Below are 21,547 nucleotides of genomic sequence, written 5' to 3' on the forward strand. Positions count from 1 at the left end.
TTTATTTCTAACAAATGCTTTTTTTTTAAGGGATGCAAATGCTGTGTGACTTGTGTTCATATTTGATTTTATTGTATGTTTCAAAATTTCTTAACAATGAATTAAGGAATAAAGGCAAAATTCATAGGTATTAGAAAGCTGTGGGAAAAATAACAAATCCCAGCTTTTTCATATTGCATACTAAAATACACACAGGAAACAAAACACTGTTTATAAAGCATTATTTTATTGTTTAGTAACAGAACAATGCCACACGATAGGAGAAAGACTGCAGTAAGTTCTAATGAAGAAAACAAACCAAATGAGCTTCAATTGCAGATAGGCTGTTATCTTACCCTCCAGACTCATTTCAGTCCCTTCCTCAACACAGTGTTCCAGTTCAAGTAAATAATTCCCTCTCTTGAGAGTGAATGTGCAGTATGATATAGGCAGTTTGCAGAAATGGTACTCTTGACATTTGGGTGCAAAACATCCACTTGTCCCTAAGTAGCTGTGGTGACTTCTTTTAATTACTTTTTTCTCATTTGGTACAAGATGTTTTCTTTATTTGAGCTTAGGGTACAGTGTTTTCTTATGACAAAAGGACTAAAGGAGTCTCTTGTTGAAACCAGTTGTCCTATAACATATGGCATAACATGTAAGGTATGATTTTCAGTTGTTTTGGTCACTAGTCAGGCTATCACTTATCAGTTACAAACGTTTAGCTTGCTTATGTGAACACAGAGCTGGTTCAGCTCCCTGAGCTGCAGTTGTGTAGAAGCTAGATAATTCTAGCTTCTCCAAACAACCCTCTCAATTCTGAACTTGCTGGAGGTTCTGCATGGTTTTCTCACAAGAGTTTGTCACAGGAGCCTAGCTCTGGTCCTGAAAATAATGATTGTTTCAGGTTAAAATGACTGATCTGTCATCTAGCTCTGAGAGACAGGAGCTGTCACTTTGAAGTCTGAATGAAACAAATCCCATGAGAGATCCCACTGTGCATCTTAGAGCAAGCAGGAGGGAGTAGATGTTTATTAATGACCATTAGTAGGTATAGATGTTCAAATTGCTGACTTGTAAGCGACCTGAACAGGTCTGGAGTAAAACCAGGGAGACTTTTCTATCCCACCTCTGCCTGTTTCCCTGTGCAAGAGCATTGCAAACTCGGAGTATCAGCTGATCCAGATGGCAGTTCTGGGAGTTGAACATGTGGGGTTATGAGCAGCAGAGCCACAGCTTCCCATGCCTAAGTCATAGCAGGGGGCAGTGCAGTAAAGGCTTCTGAGCTTCACCCTTCAAAAGACACAGATTATGTATATACTTTCCAATTTTGCTTGGCTTTGTGTGAGCTGAATGAATAAAAAACCACTTTGCACACCAAGAGGTGTGTCTTAATGAAGAATGGCAACAGCATGATAATTAAACTTCATGAAACCTCTCAGCTGAGTGTAAGATCTGAGTATGCATGAGGTCTCTCACTATGATTCATGCCTCTTTGGTTAAACCATGATGACAATTGTGAGTATTATTTGGTAAAATTGCTATTGTTCTACATTCAGCAGCTCTATTAGAAACACAGTGCTTAAAGAAGCTGCCACTGATGTGGGCAGTTGTTTAAAGCCAAAATACATCCTCTCTTATTTTTTAACCTGTGTCTTTCCTGAAAGTGTGTCTTTGACTATTACTGACATCATAGTTATGCACTTACCAATAATGAAAATATTTTCAGTTGTTTACATCTAATAGTTTAATTGTTGCCCTTGTTGCCAGAAAAATTAAATATAAGGGGTTTTTGTTCTAGACACCTGTCTTATTATAAATACTTTGAAGAATGCCTTTTGAATGAAATTTTTTTATATTTAAATCAGAAACTTTAAAAATCTAAAAACTACTTTAGTATTTATATTTCTTCAATCAAATAATAACTAGAGAAATTATATTAGTATTATATTTTTTAAAAAGCTAATGGAATTTACCCACTGAAAAAACTTTATCTAGGAAGACTATAACATAAATATATGTCTTGTTAATTCAAATGTCCATGTTCATTCTGCCAGTGACCATTAGTCAGGCCTGGTCTCAAATCCATGGCTGGTGTGCTGTGCCATTGTGTAAATTGTTGCTGCAAGGCTGCTGAGTTGGGGGAGTACCAAATAAAACTGGCAACTCCTCTCATACAACTTCCAGCTATTAAACATCCTAACTACATCAGAAATCTGTAAATGTTGTGAAAAGACTGGGGAGCCAGTCAACCTGAAAAAAAGACCTGCATCTTTAAAAATATATTTACAGGGGCTTCACAAAGCAATCTGATAAAATTTGGATTTAGTGGAGTATTTATAAAAATATTTGAGGCTTTTTTTAGCAGCATCTTAGATGTAAAAATCAAAGTGCTCAAGCTACTGTATTATGCTGGTCATCAGTATTGTAAGGGAAAAAATCCTGAGCACAGGCTGACTTTAATAAGCATGTTGGGAAGTTCATCAGCAAAGTGGTGGCAAATTTAGGAGAAAAACTATGAATTTCCCCTACCTGCCAACTCAACTCTCCTGCTTTTGGAAACACCTCACAAATCAGCTATGGCCTTTTAGCTATATATCTAAGTCATCTGGACATTTGGCAGGGAAATTGTTAGAGAAGGGTATAACATACATGCCCGTGGATGTAAGAAGTTCTGGCTGGTGCCTGCTGGCAGCAAGTACCCTGTGTCACTGTGTGCAGTGACTCTGGTGTGGCTGGGACACGTGTGAGCTGCAGTGGACAAACTGCAGGTTTATCTACACCGTGCAGTCCTGTGCATCACCCACTGTGCACCGAGGACAGGCTGACCTCACTGCACACACAATACAGCCTCGGCTGCCATCCCCTCCAGCAGCATCCCAGACCACACTGTGCTCACTCTGTGTCCCACTGGACAGAGCACACATTCTTCCATGACAGAAATCCCAGAGACATACAGCAACCAAAGGATGTTGTCCATGTTTTCTTTGCCTCTTGGCAGAGCTTAAATATCAGCCAAACCCAATTCATTAGCAGTAGAAAAAATTGCCGAGATGATGATTTCACCTGTATAGTCCAATGCACTTGTATAAAGTTCAGTGAACACTCAATCAGAAATTATTATTTAAACTCTAATTCTACAGAACTAGAATCTAGAGAGCACATCATTCTCTAGTAATAACCAGCAGTACTGTGTTGTTAAGTGTTCCTGGTGTTCCTGGATGAACTGCTACAGTATCACATGTATGTATGTGAGCATTATGTACATCACAGACCAGATCAGACCTCATCAATCCAGTAACCAAACCACAGCAGTGGCCACAAGTGCCACCAGGGACAGGGCTGGAAAAGATGTGAGTCCAGTGGGATGGTCTGCAATGGAGCAGGGCAGGCATCTGTGCCACAGAGCTCCTCCAGATTGTGCTGCCTTCCTGCTGAGATACAAGGAACAGCCAGGGCTTAGACCCGAGTTCATCTGTGTGTCTACCTGTGGAATACACTGCCCTTGTCAGTAGAAGTGCAAGAACTGAAAGTTAAGAGATTTAAAGCCACAAAATATTAGTTTTGATATGCTGTGGGGTTTTTATTTAATATGGGCTAATAATATTAAAATTGTTAAGGTTTAGGAAAAGTAATTATCTTTTGAGCTGTTAGTAAAGAAGAGTACAGTTTGAGCAGTAAGACTGTATAAGAAAAACCATCAAGAAAATTTACTCTGCTTTTGATGACTATCTGAGAAAAGATTTTCTGCAAAATTTTTAGGAATATACCATAAGAAGAAAACACTTAACTCACCTAGGATAACCAATCCCATTAAAATAGCAATTTTAGGCTTCCTATGTTTATATTGCATTTTATTTCTGAATTATTTTTTCCTAAGGTATAGTTCCCATTATGCAAAGTATAATCCATGATTCATGCATAGAAAGTCATCTAATTAATGTAAGAATACTTTGAACAAGATCACAGGAGTGGCAACACCAGGACAGGTTATTGGTCTGTTATGTCAGGCATTTGCTTCTGGGGTGGCCTATATACTTGGGGGGAAAAAAACCAACCAACCAACAAAACAAACAAAAAACCCCCCAAAAAACAAACAAAACAAACCAACCAACCAACCAACCAAACAAAAACACAACCGAAACCAAAAGCAATTTTACACACAGATGAGGGAACTTCACAGTATTACACAATGAAAATATAATCTCAGCTCTGGCAGCCAAGAACAATCATTATGATTTCAACCACACAAGGACAGATAATTCTTAAATATTTTCATAGTATCCTGAAATAGATCTAGCTTATTGTACATTTTGACTGTTTCTTGAGTTCTATAAACATGCATTTTTTTGTGGTGGCCAATACCAAAAGTAGGTCACACAGAGTACAAAAAAAGTATTTACGGTAGGAACTGGGATGCTTCATCTGAAGCAGAGAGCCTGAGCCAGCAGCAACTGGGTCAATTCTACACCACCTTCATTGGAATAGAAAAGCTATTTCAATTAATTAGCTTAAATTTTGGTACCCTGTTTACTTGGGATTTTTTTCCTTGGAAGTTCAGAATTGACAGCACCGTCCTTGGCAGTGTTTCAACCACCGGCTTGAGGTACTTGGCGCTTCTCTTACAACCCCAGGTTCTTCAATCTGCATATTCAAAGACGTCACGTTTTCAGGATGCCAGAAAACAAAAAGGCAACAGCAGAGAGCCGAGCCAGAGGCAGCACTGAGGGGCTCACGGTTGCCAGGGTGCCACCCGCGGTGCCCGGCGCCGAGGCTCAGCACCCAGCGCTGCCCACCTGGAGCGGCGCGGGGCGCCCCTCCCGCTCCACCGTGCTCTGGCGGCGGCGGGGCCGGGGCCGCCCCCGGGGCGGGCCGGGCGGGGGCGGTGCCGCCGCCGCTACAAAAGGCGCTGCGCCGCCGTTCCCCCGCCCGACGTTTTCGGCAGCCAGAGCAGCCTGCCGGGCGTCGAGCGGCGCTCGGCCCCTCCGCGGCGGAGCGTCCCCGCCAGCCGCGGCGCATAAGGCCAAGGCTTTCCGACTTCAGCTACAGTGCTAGCTAAGTCGGGGAAGGCAACACGGAGCGAAGCCGCGTGTCCCCCCCCTTCTCTCGGCAGCGGGCAGCGGCGGAGCGGGCCGGCATGGCGCGGGCAGCGGAGCCGCAGGGCCGGCGGCGCGGCGGTCAGTGCGGACGGGCCGGCCCCGAGCGGTTCCGGGCGCGGGGAGCGGGCGGGGCTGCCCGCGGGTGGGGGGCACCGAATCCCGCCGTGTCCTGGCGGCGCCTCCGCTCGCAAAACGGTGTCCACGGCAGCGAGCTGTGCCTGCTGTAGCGAAATGCGGTGGATGTGCCCGCATTTGCTTTAGCATCTGTTTCTTATTTCTCATCTAGGATCTGTGATTGCCTATTTTACGTCTGCAAAGTTTCTTCTTTATCTTGGACATGCACTGTCCACTTGGGTAAGTAAAATACTGGCCTGGTAGAAGTAGGATTTTATTAATCTGGCTATGATTTACCTGAGCTTTATTGGTGCTTTCCAGAAATCTTCACAAATTAGCACACCACCGTAGAGGTCTTGTTACAACACCTTGCTGTTAAAAGTCTTCATAATCTTTACAAGATATGTTCAGTAGGTTTAGTTTTAGTACAGAGTAGTGCAATAGTCAATTCTTGGATGGACTGGTTCTGTACCTTTTAATGTTTTTAGATCACTGTGGAACCAGTGAGACTCTTTGTAGAGGAGCAGAATGAGAGACAGCCCATTGCAGCATTATGTGTGAAGGACTCATATTTACTAATGGGAATTGCTCAGTGTTTACAATGCACTCAATACTGCCACTCACTAGCTAACTTTTTGAAAGCATCTGGAGTTGTCCTCTATAAAATCACTTACCTCCTGAAATTATTTCCTTCTCTGCTAATATAACTTACTATACCAGCTTTTACTCACTTGAAGAATACTAAAAAAAAAGCTACCTTAAGATATGCACTAAAAATAGACAGTCTGATTCTGTTCCACAGAATAAAATTAAGAATATGTGTGTATTTTAACACCATCTTAAGTCTCCATGCCATGGCTTGGTTCACAAATAAATGGAAGGTTTCCCCCCATTTCCTTATTCTGTGTTTTGGTCCTGTGTTGGAACATTTGGGTTGGTTTGATGTATGTGTTGAACAAATGGCTGATCTCCAGTTACAACAGCACATGCCTAACTCTGGAGCTTCGTGCTTTCGCTAACCTGAAAGGTTGTGCTGATGTTTCTCTTAATGAAAGCAGTCTTTGAGTAGTATCATATGTTTGTTTAAACAAATGCAATATTTTGGCAGTTGTTAATATCAAAAAGCAGCGAGCCAAGCAGCTCCTTCAGAGCCCAGGGCTTATTGCCTGCCAATGTTTTTGTCAGTCATGCCCACAAAGTGCCTCACTGGCAAGTTGGCCAACCCTGCTTACTCCTCTCTGGCCAGTGCTTCACAGCTCTGTACTGGGCTTGCTCTGAGTCCCTGAGTAAAGGTGGCAAAGCAGAGTTAGAAAACAGTCTTGCACAAAGTAACAAATTATAGACTGCAAGATGTCTGTTTAGAAATATTAATATAACCTGGTCAGGTCCTGGGGGGTTTTGTGCTGAAAATCTTGACTCAAAATACCCCCAACCAAATCTGCTCAAACAACAGAAGTTATTCTGCAATAGCTTATTTTGACAGAACTGGGTGCAGGACTTCACCTTTTGTATCTCCTAAGCTTTGGTGTTCCTGTAGTGTGAAGGTTTTTGCTACCAGAAACAGTAAACAAATACCTGAATCTTCAGAATACCAAGTAAGAGATCATCTTTGTTTTAGAATGGCTCTGTCCACAGCACAAAACCCAAGAGAAATGGGGTTTTGCTGTAACTGAGTGAGCTGATTAGGTTTCTGTGTTACTATGCCATTCCCAAATGCCAAGAGAGGCTGTAAATGATTAAACATGTCACATCTCCAGAAATGTTCAGACTTGAACAACATCTAGACTCTGTTGGGCCCTTGCTCAGTCAAGTATTTGAATGTGTGCCTGGCCTCAGGGATCTTAATAGGCTGGCCAGCAATGCTGCCCTGGAGTGCCAGACCTTATGCTCTTGCTGTCTATCCCTCAGCAGTAAAGGAACAGCATGGAACTTGGTTCACCTTGTTGGTGTCAGACCTAATGTTTTCCAGGAGATCAGCTGATTCCAGATTCCCAGCCTTATCTGTGCCCCTCAGGAGGTGGTGGCTTGGCTATTCCTTAACTTGTTGGCTTCAGTTCTGATGTGGATTGTATATATTCAGTATAAGGTGATTATAAGTAATTATAATTACAGAAGGGGAGGAGCTGTCTTTAAAAGGATACTGATGCTGAACAGCTGTAGCTATTTGAAAGTTTTCAAAAAGCCACATTTTAAGGTGGGACTAAGTGTATGTAATCAAGGATCTGTCTGTTTCTGTAAACAGTATTTGCTGTTCAAATTTCAATAGCTCTTAGCTTGAAATGACATACCTGCTACAAAGCTCTGCAATCCACTAATACTGTTCTTCTCCTTTATCTTTGCTTATTCTTTATGGTTTTTAATTCTTGAAAGAAAATCATACTTTCTGGTTGTAACAGCTGTGGTTTCCCCAAAAATCTTCTCTGTGGGTTGACCTGATCAAAATACTCTGGGTAAATGTGTTGGATCAAGTTGAACAGTGTTCACGGGCTCTCAGATAAGTGTACAGCAAAATCATGATGTCTCTGGAGTCAAATTAACCTTTTCATGAGTTTGAAGTGAGGTTCAGTTTTTCACTCCGACAGTAGTGACAGGAACTGACTTGCACATGCTTAGGTTTTTTTAAAAAATGCCTTTTTCATTTTGTCTGAATCCAGTAACTGAAACATCTTGCATAAACAAAAAAGCCAAACTTTGTATGGAAGGGGTTTTTTTGATTGTTTTTCTAGCTTAATAAGCAGTTATCTAGGTTAATTCACCTGCATGTATTTTAAGTGAAATTCTATAAAGTACCCACCTCAGGAGGTCATATTAAATTTAAGGGAAAGCAGGAATTGGGAAATGATATGCCTGTGGATTCATTGCTGGGATATTTTCTGTATATTTCTACTAATTAACCGTGGAATGTAAATGGAACATATTTACAGAAGGATTTAGGTGTCTCTTGAGTAAAAAATGGTTTATAATACATGAGAGGAGACACAATATGATCATGCTTATAGTTGCATTTGTCAATTTAGTTTAAAAAAAGCATACAAAGTACCCTGGGGATTTTATATGAAAAGATGGAATTTTTCTTTCCATGATTGGAGTATAATTTTTTCAGCCTGTGTTTAAGGAAACAAGTATCAAAGTTTACATGTTACAATGTTTGCAGAAAACTCCAGTGAACTCAAATAACATTGAAAGGCAAGTGCTTTTTGTGTCTGTACTATACTGAGGGCTAATCACACTTTGCAGTTATTTTGACCCTCCAAATAGTATGCCTTTTATGTAGCTTTTGATTGCTGTGTTACATGGTTAGATTTGGCTGCCTTTGATTTTTAAAAGTTCTTTTATGTTACACCTCCCCCCAGCCCTTCTCAATATTTGAGGTCCTTAGAAATTTTACTCTTTGCTGTATCACATAGCAACTATTTATTTAAGATAAGGCAACAGAAGAAAACAGTTTCATGTTTGGTTTGTAGGAGACTAACATCAGAGACCCTTGTTAAACAACCTGTGTGCCCTAGAATGGTATGAATGATTTCTATTCATCTGTTTTTTTTACTGATTACAGAAAGGATTTTCTGTCATGTATTGCTGCAATATGTTCAAAAGTAAAGTGAGATGTGACAAAAAAACCTCCATGTATTTATTAGCAAACCTAAGAATGTTTTGAATAGAATGAAGATTACTTCACTTGATGCCCAAATTGCTAAAGACATCCCTTTTTGTACCTGTAGCAAGTGGTTTTCAGGACACACTAGGTTAAATTAGCAGTAGGTTGAACTAGCAGTGAGTGTACAAAAGATTAAATGAGTTATGCTGTTCTGCCTCCTCTGAGTAATATGCCAGTGCTGAACACTAAAACCAGCTGAAGTCCATTGATTTTAGAAACTTCAGTTAACATTTACCCATATCTATCCTGATTTGTATGATGACTTTTTTCCACTTGACTCATTCTTGTGTTATAAAGCAGCAGTTAGGCTTTGATCATCTAAGAGCAAACTGCTGCCTTGAAAAGTTATTGAAATAGTGATGGTAAATCTGTTGTTAATATTTGATCTGTCCTGGAGAATTTGTGTAAGCTTCTTGAGGCTTGTTGGATGTGGCTGGGACAGACTTTGTCCAGTAATATACTAATAGAAAATATCTGGGATTTTTTTTATTTGTGGTATTACAAACTGTAATGATCCACTTGATTAGGGTGGATGATCTTAATGACACTGGGATAAAATCAATGGTGACAGGATGCATCAATCAACAAACCTCCCAAGAAACCCACAACCACAAAACCCCCACACCCCCTCTGTACCTGTAACAAACCTCTGTCTCAGTCCAGAGCTTTAGTAAAATAATGGACCTGTGTACCTCTGAAGAGCAGGCAGTAATGTGTGTGTTCTCTTACTCTTGAAGGGAGATCGGATGTGGCATTTTGCTGTCTCTGTGTTCCTGGTTGAGCTTTATGGAAACAGCTTGCTCCTGACTGCCGTCTATGGCCTGGTCGTGGCGGGATCAGTTCTTCTCCTGGGAGCCCTTATTGGAGACTGGGTGGACAAGAACTCCAGGCTCAAAGGTTAGATGCCTTGAGCAGGTTATTTACCTTCCCAATTCATGTTAAAAAGGTGAAGCTGGCAGTCAATTCAAGACAAATGTGAGAATGAGGCTTGCATGTCTGAGAAGGGCAGAGTGGTTTCAGAGTGGTGATGGTTATACAGAGATACTCTCAAAGACAGCAAAATCATGATGTGTCTGTTACTCTGGCTAAACCCATGGGATGTGTAGAGATGCATGGGAACACAAGAGGTAAAAAAATGTAACTTTAAGGACTACAGACCAAATTCTATTTACATTAAGACATTAACATACGCCTGTATTTTTGTTGTTTTTTGTCTGGATACAGATATCTTTCACTTGAGTGTAAACACACTGCATTTGCATTATGCATATTCTATATATGCTGTAGTCTGTTTTACAAATAAAATGGGATCAAGTTCTTCAAATGAATTTTTACTTCCCAAAATTTTTCAAAATAGTATTCTTTCCATGGTGGGTTGAAGATTAATTTTAGAGGTTTGAGCTAGGTTTTTGCTACTTGAAGCATACTGTCAGCATTTAAAGAGGGACTTACGGAGAAGACCTACAATGAGTGTAAATCAGGAGCTACAAAGTTACATTAGACATTAGTTTGTTTCTCTAAGACAGTGGAAGATTCGGACTCTACTATGAAGTATACTTTTGCCACTTATGTTTAGGGGGAGACTAGGAAAACAAGGCTATTTTATAAATCTGTGTGCTCCTTTATTATGTCCACCTTAAGGCTATAGTTAGCTCATTCTTATGTTCATAACTGTTGCTCTCTGTTTGGTTTAAAACAGTGGCCCAGACATCCTTGGTTGTGCAGAATTCATCTGTCATCCTGTGTGGTGTTATCCTGATGATTATCTTCTTGTTTAAGACACAGCTCTTGACATTATACCATGGATGGCTTCTTGTGAGTGCTTCAACTTGTTAATAAGAAATTCATTTGTGAAGAAACTTCGGGAAGCATGGGAGATAGATGGATTTTTATCTTAATCTTTAATTCTTTAATCTGTACATATGTTTCTGGGCGTCAAAACTGGCAAATGAAACTGCACTTGTTAGGTAAACAGAGATGATGATTGTTTTTTGCTAGGAATTGTAGACTTGATCTTGTTTTGTGTGAAGAATAATGTTGAAATGTATGGAAGCAAATATAACAGTCTTTTCTGCTTGTGGAGATGTCCATCAGTTTTCTCACATTATAACTCTTTCCCCTCATCTCTCTAGACATTGTGCTATATCCTGGTTATCACAATAGCAAATATTGCCAATTTGGCCAGCACTGCCACAGCGATCACAATTCAGAGGGACTGGATTGTTGTGGTTGCAGGGGAAGACAGAAGCAAACTGGCAGGTGAAATATATTGCCTTTATAATACCTTGCATGTCTTATTTTCCAAGCTTGATTTTATTTTTGTTTTAAGACTAGAGTTTTACAGAGATCAGTGCATCTTTGAGTTCCAGATATTATGAGAAAACATCAAGTAAAAGGCCAGCCTTTATTTTGCTCTTCCTCACTCTGGACTACAGCTACTGAGATCACAAATTACTGTTGTGATTACAATTCAGCTAGGCATCCCCAAACTTGTTTTGCCCTCCTCTGAGTCCTGCTGCAGCTCTGTTAGGAAAACTAGTCTTGCTGAACAAGCCAAGTGTTGCAATACTTTATTTTTAGGTGCCTGGAATGAAGCAGAACTCTTGCGTAACTGGGCTCCTCTCACAGGGATCAAAGAAAGATGCATGAGAATGAAGTCCAGAACAGTTAAGCAGGTATATTAGGGAATTGCCAGTAGGTAATACTGTGCATGCAGGCACATTTGAAACCTTGCATTTCTCTAGCATTGGATGTCTAACTCAGAGCTGTGAACTTTATTCAGTGGCAATTGGAAGCTTTCCTCTGACATTGGGTACTTGTGAGCACAGACTACAGACGAAATATCTTCTAGGCAAAAGATGATTTATGTTTGCTTCTCCCCCTGTGCCCTTGCACAGTGACATGATACTACTAGGAGAGAGAATTAATTCCCATTTATATCCTATTGCAGCTTGATTGTCATGGTACTTCTTGGGTGTGAGAGATTGGGATTCTAACCAAGGATGCACAAGGCAAATTAAACCAAAGGGTCTGCTACAGTCTGGCTGTGCTGCTCCTCTCATTGTAACACAGTGTGGGAAGCAGCATTTTTTGTGAAGAATTTGGTCAGGCTGTATAGGCTCTGAACCAACCCCATTAGGGGACTTAAGCCTTCTCAGATAGAGGAACTGATACTGAACTGCAAACAAGGCACAGAGCAGTTTAACATTACCCAGACCTCTATAGCTCACCTCTATAGTTTAGATACCTTCAGGCTTAGACAGCATTTCAGCTTCTGAACTGTAATTTTGTATAAAGCTGTCTGAATTGCCCATAGAGTTCAGAGTCCTTTTGGAAGTTTCAATCCTGTATTCCAGATTTTTACTTGATGTTTATCTCCAGTGAAGGAATATTTACCCATTTCATCCAGGAAAGGCTAATTCTTAGATGCATTAAAAGTGTCATACTTTTATTTCCCCGTCTACAAATTTTTTTCCTTAATCTTTTATTTTGACCTTGTAGTGCCTTTCTAGGTCATGCCTTTTGTAGAGCAGTAATGCAGGTGAACTTTCTTTAAACATGTGAATCACAGGTAGAAAAATAGCAGCTATCTGTAAAAGTTTTAGGTTAATGAGAACTATTAAAACTTTTCTTGTTGTGTCAGATGTTACTCAGCAAATCATCTCCCCCATCCCTGTCCCACATAGACACATGAGATAAAGTACAGACCACACCTGCAGAGAACTGCTGCCTGGGAGTCAGTCCTGCCTCTTTACTGCTTCATGAGCTCAGGCACAGTTGTATGACTACTTACATTTTTGTACTGAGAAATCAGGCAAGAGATTGTTGTAAATTCTCTTATGACTTGATTGAGAATGAAAACCACTGGATTAAGCACCTTAGTTCAACAGATTTATCTGAAACATCCTTTCCAGGCTGAACAGGCTTGTTTTCTGTTTACCCACAAGGTAATGTAACCTGGAGACTATTGAAACTCCCTAATGGAGAAAAAAAAATGTTAAGTGCTGACACCGACTTTGCAGCAAATACTGTTGTCCATCTCTGCATTGTTACCTTTCCTCAAAGAGAAATCTTAATTATGCAAGTTAGTGGAATAGGGAAATAAAAAATTATCTTAACTTCTCCTTTGTTGCCCTTGATTAGTTTTCCCACTCTTTGTACCTTTTCTGAGTGGAATTATAACTTGACTCAAAAAACAACGGTTAGTTGGTTGGAATTTTTAAAGCCAAATATTAGGCAAGTATCTCACTTAACCTAGTTAACCCTCAGTCAAATAGTTAACATTGAATTGACTTGGAAATAGAGTAACTCAAATGTTTCTTTGAGGACTAATTCTCTACAGATTCAATAAAGCAGCTTCATACTGATGTAGAATTTCACTTGGCCTTCACAAGCTCTAGTTTTACAGCAGGACTCTAAAAGGGGCTTCATGTGTGAAACCACTGTCTAGCAATTTGTAGGAGTGCAAGAATGGCACTATGAATTGGAGACTTACTGGAACCCAGACCGTTTAATGACAGTAAAGTAGATAAGATTGAGGAGGGTGAGGCATTCCCCAGCAGCAAATGAAAGATGCATTTGAGCTGAGAATGGGTTGCTTGTTTTGACTGCAAACATCAAAGGACCAGAAAGGAGTGAGGACTTTGCTCAGTAAGATCTAAGGATGCCTACAGCTGCCATCAACCAATGTGACTGAACAAGGAAATGTAAAAGCCATTTCAAAGTTCTGCTGCTATCACAGTGGTTCTTTGGCCACCAGTTATTAGAAGTGAATGGAGGAGGCTAAGAAATACGTGCTCCAGTGTTGGGAGATAGATTACTATCTTCCCAAGAAACAATTCCACCTTCTGAGATTCCTGGAGCTGTGCATGCTAGGTTTGAGTGTTACAGGGCTAGAGCTCAGAGTCCACAGTGTCAGTGCTGTGTAAAAGTGATCTCATCTCATGATGAGCAGTTTTACCCAATCTCATGATGAACAGGACTATGCTGCCACTGTAAACCCAGCATGCTAAACCTGGAAGACCTCATGCAGGCAAAACTGTCAGGAGTAGGGTTTTAGCTTATGAGCACCTTGGTTGATTGCAGTGAACTTAAATATTGAAACAATCTGAAGGTGCTTCTGGTTACTTCTGGAACCAGTACAGTTGGAGCAAGACTTGTAGCTTTACCTTTATACATGTGCAGTTCAAAATTATGTCAATGAATATTTCACTGTGTTCACCAGTCATTTCATCATCAAATAATTTCTGACAGATATGAATGCCACAATAAGAAGAATTGATCAGCTGACCAATATCTTGGCCCCAATGGCTGTTGGTCAGATAATGACATTTGGCTCCCCCATGATTGGCTGTGGATTCATTTCTGGCTGGAACCTGATGTCCATGTGTGTGGAATATCTGCTGCTCTGGAAGGTTTACCAGAAAACCCCTACTCTGGCTCACAAATCTGCAAAAGTTGAAGCATCGGAACTGAAACAGCTGAATGTAAAGCAAGGTATTGAAAACAGAGCAATGGAACTACTCAAATATACTCTATGTTCATTGCATCAGTCAAGCCAAGTGCTGACTTTTGTCTTCCACAGGCACTGCTTTGAGGCTACATAGCTTTCTCCTCCTAGCTTGGAGGTTGCAGGTTTGGGGTATAGATACCAGAGACTCTGATTGAAGCAACACTACTTTGTGCAGGTTTTTGAGGAATTTTTTAAAATGCAGCCACAGAATGAATTGTCTTCTCTTTGTTAACCCCTTAGAGCAAGTCTGCCTTGTAACTTCAGGCTGATCGTAAGGAATACTCCTACCCATCAGTAAGCTGGACCAGGCCCTTGGCTCTGTAGTGTCTATAGGCTCTGTGAGACTATTCCTTGCTAACTCATCTCTGCTTACACATAGTACTGACAGGCTTTCAGGAGGTTCTGGAATAGATGGTCATACTTCTATTCTGGAATGACTTCATGATTTTTACATGCTTCAGGAAATTGTGTAGGAAAAAATAAACTCTTTTGGCCTTCAGCTCTGCTTTCTTGGCCAAGCAGTACAAGTGGGATTTGCAGTGTAGATGACTATGGCTATTACTATAAGTAGCACTAAAATTTAATATTAAAGTTACTTTAGATAGACTCAATATCAGAAATTTAAATGCAGAAGCACAGTTTTTATTGTGAAGTATTAGCAATGTCAGATGCTGAAATACTGAACTTAAGTATTTCCCCATTTTTACAGTACCAGTATATAACACTACTGAAAGCTCATGTCATGGCCCCGAGCATAGATGGGGGGTTTTGTTTGTTTTGTTATTGGGTCTTTTAGGGTTGTTTTGAAATATGAAGAATTCATCGATTGTGTTTAAATGCTAACTAATAATGTTGTCGTCTCACTATATTGTGAGTTAGAAAGCTGCTCTGAAAATTGCTGAAGAAATCTGTCTTTCCAGCCATCAGATCCATGGTGGTAATAGCTGCACCAGTAAGCTGTTGGCAGTTGAATATTAGAGAACAAGAGAGTGTGGAAGGCTCCACAGCTTTGGAACTGGCTCTTAAATATTTCTGGAGAATGAAGCTTTTAGCAAACGTCAATATGTAGGAAGCACTTATTAATCCTTGCTGTTGCAATATTCTGATTTCATTAGAGGACCTGTGTTTTTAAAAGTTGCTGAAGTACTTCATGCATCTCACTTGCTGTATGTGGAGTTAGTTTTGAACTTAATAGTGTAAAAGCACTGCTCAGGCATCCAGACATTTGTGGAATTTCTATCCTCCTTACTAGAGTAAATAGTGCTGTGAGTTTTTGGATTTTTGCGATCAGTGGAAGTGCCTTTATCCTTTATTGCAGTGAGAATGGAGTGATAACAATGCACAGGTTTTTGGTTTGTTTGGTTTTTTTTAAGTCAAGCTTTGAAAGCTTTTGACTCTGGATAGGCTTCAGCCTTGACATGATATACTGACAGATTTTTAAGTATACCCTTCTTTTTTTCAGTCAGTGCTTTTAAGCATACAAAGCTGTGTTAAAATGCCAACTGACACTGGCATTTGTTAAGCAAATAATTTCTCTGTGGAGCTGGGGCATTCGGTCACAAGTCCAGAAGCAGGCAGTGCTTTTTCTTATCACTGTTTATTCCTATCACTGGTAGGGATAAACTTTACTTGATCTCACTCCCCAGGTAGGATTTAAGAACGCTTTAAATGATTTTAATTTTGGTAATTAGGAGAGAGCTTGGCAGTGGAGTTTGACTGATGCCTTTCTGCAGTAGTGAACTTGGGGCACGCAATTGTCTGTTGCTTTACACAGCAACAGACAATTTGTGTATTTTGCAGGCAGGAGTGTATCTGACAGCTCCATTTCTGTTTACAGAGAGTGACATGAAACCTGCTGAAGGAGTGCAGCTCATTGTTGAGAAAGATGTAGCTGGCTCTGAGCCCCCGCAGGAGAAGGAAGTGGGCTGCAGTGCCCGGATTGCCGAACCTTTCATAACCTTCCGGGACGGATGGGTTGCGTACTACAACCAGCCGGTGTTCCTTGCAGGCATGGGCCTTGCATTTCTCTACATGACTGTTCTGGGATTCGATTGTATCACTACAGGCTATGCATACACTCAGGGCCTCAGTGGCTCTGTGCTGAGCCTCCTCATGGGAGCCTCAGCAGTCACTGGAATCCTGGGAACAGTGGCTTTCACTTGGCTTCGGCGCAGATGTGGCCTCATTCGCACGGGCCTTATTTCTGGAGTGGCGCAGTTTGCTTGTCTGATCTTATGTGCCATCTCTGTATTTATGCCTGGAAGTCCAATGGATTTGACTGTTTCTCCATTTGCTGACATCAGTGCCAGGCTGTTTGAAAATGAGCCATTGCCTACTATAGCACCTCCAGAACCTGAAATGATTTTTGCAACTGGAATGCCCAACTTGTTAAACGGGTCTATTGCTCCTGCTAACAGTGACCCAGAGATGAGTCCTGAGCCCGTGCCTTTAATCTCTGTTAGTCTCCTGTTTGCAGGAGTCATTGCTGCTAGAGTTGGTAAGTATTATGTCTCTATTACAATTTGGTTTAATATCTGCTTTTAATTCTAAAAGTTACTAAATACAATTGATTTTAGAGTTAGAGGCAATAATTGGAATGTTTCATCTTGTTTCTGGGGCTAGTTGATTATGCTTCACGTAAAAATGAAGTGATCCTGCAATATTATCACAGGGTGAAGACTGCAGTACTAACTCGATGTATATTTTATGTCACTAATAGGAGAAAAGTTACCACATTTGGAGATGATTGTAACATATTTTTTGGAAAGCTTATCTCTAAATTATTTTTGTTCATGACCAAATGAAACCACTTGTTACTAGGAAACAGCACCAAACACATCTGCTGTGAAAAACCTTCACATTTCAGAGTTTACTGAATCCATTTATTTAAATTGTCTTGGTGTTTAGAGGGGAAGCTTTGATTTGGATGACAGCTTCATTTTTTTTTTTTTGAGGTATTGCTGGTTAGCATAATATTAGTATCTGTCAACAGAATAGGCAGTCAAATATATAAATGTAATGTACAGTAATGGTCATCTGTAGAATCATTATCCTTAATTTCTGCAGTTCTTGCTGAATTCTGGAGTAATAAAATACTTGATTCACATCCATTAAGGTTTTTTGCAAGATAAGCTTCTATAGCTGAGTCGTGAACAGACTGAACCAGTATGAAAGCTGATGTCACCCATTTGAAATTATTGTGTATTCTGCATAGTTTAAAAGATGTTTGTGGTTTTTTTTTAATGCAGAACTTTAGTGATTGCACCTAGCATGAATACACTGTAAATACCTGTAAGCCAGCTATTTAAACAAGAAAAGGATGAGTAAAACATTGGCTCCATAGTCATGATGAAACAGGACATGACAGGCAACTTCATGTGTCAGATTTATATATGTATTATTTCATGAGATTTTTTTGTAAAAGGAAAGTAGATTGCTCTTGTCTGTGAGTGTGAAATCAGTTCTAGTCAACAAGAGGATATCTTATGCTGTGCATTTTTGGTAGAAGTGAGTGCTTGGAAGGATGAATTGTGCCAGTGATGAGTTTGCCATGGGAAGCCCAGCAGTATGGATAATTGTTTTCTCTCTCCATAGGCCTTTGGTCCTTTGATTTGACTGTCACACAGTTACTCCAAGAAAACGTCATAGAATCTGAAAGAGGCATCATAAACGGTGTCCAAAACTCCATGAATTATCTTCTGGACTTGCTGCACTTCATCATGGTCATCCTGGCCCCAAACCCTGAAGCTTTTGGCTTATTGGTGCTTATTTCTGTGTCTTTTGTTGCAATGGGCCACATAATGTACTTCAGATTTGCCCAAAAAAGCTTGGGAAAACAACTTTTTGTTTGTCACACTCCTGATCCCAAAGCAGCCCCTGACAGTTCACCACCTGGTAACACATCTACTGTCTGAAAGGATCCACTTCTCTTTACTAACTTTGCTTCACAAATACCATGGTTAAGCACATATGCTTCTTTTTATGACCCTGTTTGAGGTGTTTCTCTAGAGTTGAATGCATAACTTAGCTCTTTGGGGAAGCTTTCCCAAGAGAGAAAATTCATTTTACAGGGACCCTGTAAATGTTTCATGTCTGGCAGAGGACAGCCTGGTTGGATCTTGATAGCTGCAGTATCCAAGGCTCCCCACGAGTCTGGTGTTTGATCACTAAAGTACTGTTCAAGTTCCATGGCTGACCTCCACAGTGATATTATGGTTAAGTGGTTATGCATACTCAATTTACCATGAATTCTGAATAATTCTTGTGTTCATTGAGTAAAATTAGGTCTTTCCCTTTTTAGTTACTTCAGAATAATTTTTTATACAGTATTTGATTGTTTGGAGGTTTTCCTCCAATATTCCTTTACCATGAACAGTTCTGCTCACTTTTAGTCTTAAACTGGTATGAACATCCTCTCTAAACAGTGGACTGTGATGGTCCTTGGGGGTTCCTTCTAACTCACAATATTCTATGATCCTTCTTGGATTCTTTTAATAAACAATTTTATTTTTTTTTCCCCAAAACCTTCATAGTATTTTATGTTTTGATTTAACTTTATGGAAACACCTTTGCAGGTTTTTTGCATGTTTCCTTACAAATTAGAATACTGTTAGGTACAAGGTATTGTATTACACTTTTGTTGCACTTCTTAGAGTAAAGCAGCCTCATTTAGCAGAAGCTATTGATGTAATATTACAAAGCATGGCTTTTAAATTGCAAATTGCAGGTTTGCTCAGGTTTGATGTAGCAGAAAGTGCTAAGGTCAGGAGTACTGGTACAGAAAGATAAATTCTAGTGCTAACATAGTTTTTGCCTCAGAGTACAAGCAGCTTTAGTTAATTTTCCAATATATCAGGCTTTAATAGGGTTTCTGAAAACGATTGCATTTTAAAATAGTTAATATTTAATGCAAAAGGTGGATTACTTGCATTTATCTGATGTGTGTGTGAATTTTGACTTTGTTCTAAAATATTGCAAAACTAGTGAGATGATGGACTGAGAGGCCCTCTAAAGCAACTTCAGAGCAATGAAAATGATACATCCCCTCTGTTCAAGAAATTCTTGCCTTTTTTGTTAGTTTTGGGGATTTTTTACCCTGCATGTGTACTAACACAGTACTTCCATGGTCATTAACCCTATGTGCACTTTTGTGGGAGTTCTGCGCTTTGCTTTCTCAGTAGAGTTGAACCTGGTGGTGTTCTGAGCTTTCCTATGCCTTGGCAGTCTGACTTCCAAGTTGAAACATTGGTTAAATGTTTGTTTGCAGAATAAGTAGTATGTGAAAACATAATGTCAGCAACTTCTGAAAAGTATCCTCTGTAACTTCTAAGCATTTTTTTTAATTTTAGGTACTGTCCTTCATAGTCATGTATGCTGCCAGACTCAGCCCTGGAATGGAAGTGTGGGAACTCCATTGACATTAAAGGCGTTACACCAGGGCTGAATCTGGGCCAATCATCACAAATTTTGTAACAATTACATTATCCATCAAAGTATGTAAAGAACCTCTAGTGGCTTTTGTCTCAGACATACTGTTTTGTGAGAGGTGTGAAGTGGGATGAATGGGAATCCAATGTACAACCAATGCAGTTGTAGCCCATAGTTTCAATAACTGGATGTAACAATTTTTCTCCTCCAATGGACCAAACCTAATAATTACTCTATCTTGCTGAAAGCTTCTCAGGGATGTTTTCACTAGGTTTATAAGTGTTTATACTTTGACCAAGCATTTGGGTTTTGTTTTGATATAATAAAGTAAAATATGTAATTTAGAGTAGGTTTAAAATTTGTGACTCAATCCTGAGTGTAACTTAAGGAAAAGGGAATTTTGCCATCTGCAGAATTTGTCAGAAGACAAATAAAAAAAGCTTATCTAGATTTTGTAGAGTAAATATGTCCAAAGGATAGCTTTATGTGGTATATGATAAGTAAACTAGTAAATAAAATAGCTCTCATTTGCCAAATATATTTTCTCATGTGTATCTAATTTAAATTGGGACCAGATTTTAATATTGTTAAATATAAATAAAGGTAGTCCAAATGTCAGTGAATGCCTCTATACTGCACTTTGAAAAACATCTGAATGCCACTGTATACCTTGGACTCATTGGCCATCAGGGAAACAAAGCTGAAAATGCAGCTTTTTTTTGTGCTGTCTACAGTGCACAGAACCCAGGGTGCCTAAAATGTAATGCTGTAGCACAAAGCACCAGCCATCCCAGAGAGGATGTATTTCTCAAGTCTAGAGAGCTCCAAAAATGTGACAAATAGAGCTGGGAGTGTGCCATGTTCCTGCCTGTTCCCAAAGACTTTTTTTTCCCCTTTCTCCAAGAACAATTTAGTCTTGTTTAATTGGAGTAGCAACTTGTTTCATAAGTAGTTCCACTAGGTAGTGCAGTACTATTAGAAGAGGACTGGAGCCTTGTATTTGGTAAACATGATGTGGTTAGGATTCATATGTGCACATCACAGCTGGAAGGCAAGACAATCCTAAAATAGAAAAGTGAATGCTAGTTTGAAGACAAACAAGAAGGTTTAAATTTGAAAACTTGTGTGTATTGGTCTGCATTGGATGTCAGAAAAGAAAAGTGTGCTGCTTGAGCACAGCCCATTTGTGTGCGAGTCCGAGATGTGTGCAGACACCTGTACTCAGTAGTGCTTTGAAGCAGTGTGGAGCCTGAAGTCTTACTTATCAGGACTTTCATGAAGTAAGCATTTTTTGGCCTTGTATTTATTTATTTTTTTAAAAAAATGTCCAAATTGGATGAAAACTGCCCTTAAAAATGTACGCACTAGAAATCAATCTTACCAGAATATTTTATTATACAACCTTATGCTGGACATAGTATTGATTTATGTATTACTATTGTTAAAGCTAATTAATAAATTTGCATAAAAACTCATTTGTCCTGTATTTTTCAGTTTGTGGGTATCTGAGTATGCTACACTGATCATGGATCTTGTGTAGGAAGCTTTTTTGTATGATGGGCTGGAAGTGCCATGAAGCACAAAGAGCATTGGGGAGGAAGCAAATAAAAAATGTCAAAATCTTTCCATGATCTTGATCTGTTACTCTTTGGTGAATTGATTTTTATTTACCATCCACAGTGCTAAGTTAAGACACAATAGGTGAAGGTCTTGCAGCCTCAGCCTGGATCTTGCATTGGCAGTAGAACAGTTTTGTGT

At 39.8% G+C, this 21,547-nt stretch overlaps 1 protein-coding gene across 2 annotated transcripts; it reads left to right on the plus strand.

Annotated features, from left to right (window-relative positions):
* Window positions 1-4,916: 4,916 nt before the first annotated feature.
* SLC40A1 (solute carrier family 40 member 1) lies at window positions 4,917-21,264 on the plus strand. 2 transcript variants are annotated; one of them, XM_059853454.1, is made up of 8 exons: window positions 4,917-5,156; window positions 5,365-5,432; window positions 9,588-9,747; window positions 10,550-10,665; window positions 10,983-11,109; window positions 14,104-14,346; window positions 16,200-16,859; window positions 17,957-21,264. In XM_059853454.1, exons 1-8 carry the CDS (start codon window positions 5,117-5,119, stop codon window positions 18,274-18,276), a joined length of 1,734 nt encoding a protein of 577 aa, XP_059709437.1. In that variant the 5' UTR covers window positions 4,917-5,116; the 3' UTR covers window positions 18,277-21,264. The 2 variants fall into 2 exon arrangements, with proteins under 2 accessions (XP_059709437.1, XP_059709438.1); XM_059853455.1 differs by lacking the exon at window positions 14,104-14,346.
* Window positions 21,265-21,547: the final 283 nt, after the last annotated feature.

The sequence above is a fragment of the Haemorhous mexicanus genome, chromosome 8, assembly GCF_027477595.1.
Source record: "Haemorhous mexicanus isolate bHaeMex1 chromosome 8, bHaeMex1.pri, whole genome shotgun sequence".
Lineage (NCBI taxonomy): Eukaryota > Metazoa > Chordata > Aves > Passeriformes > Fringillidae > Haemorhous > Haemorhous mexicanus.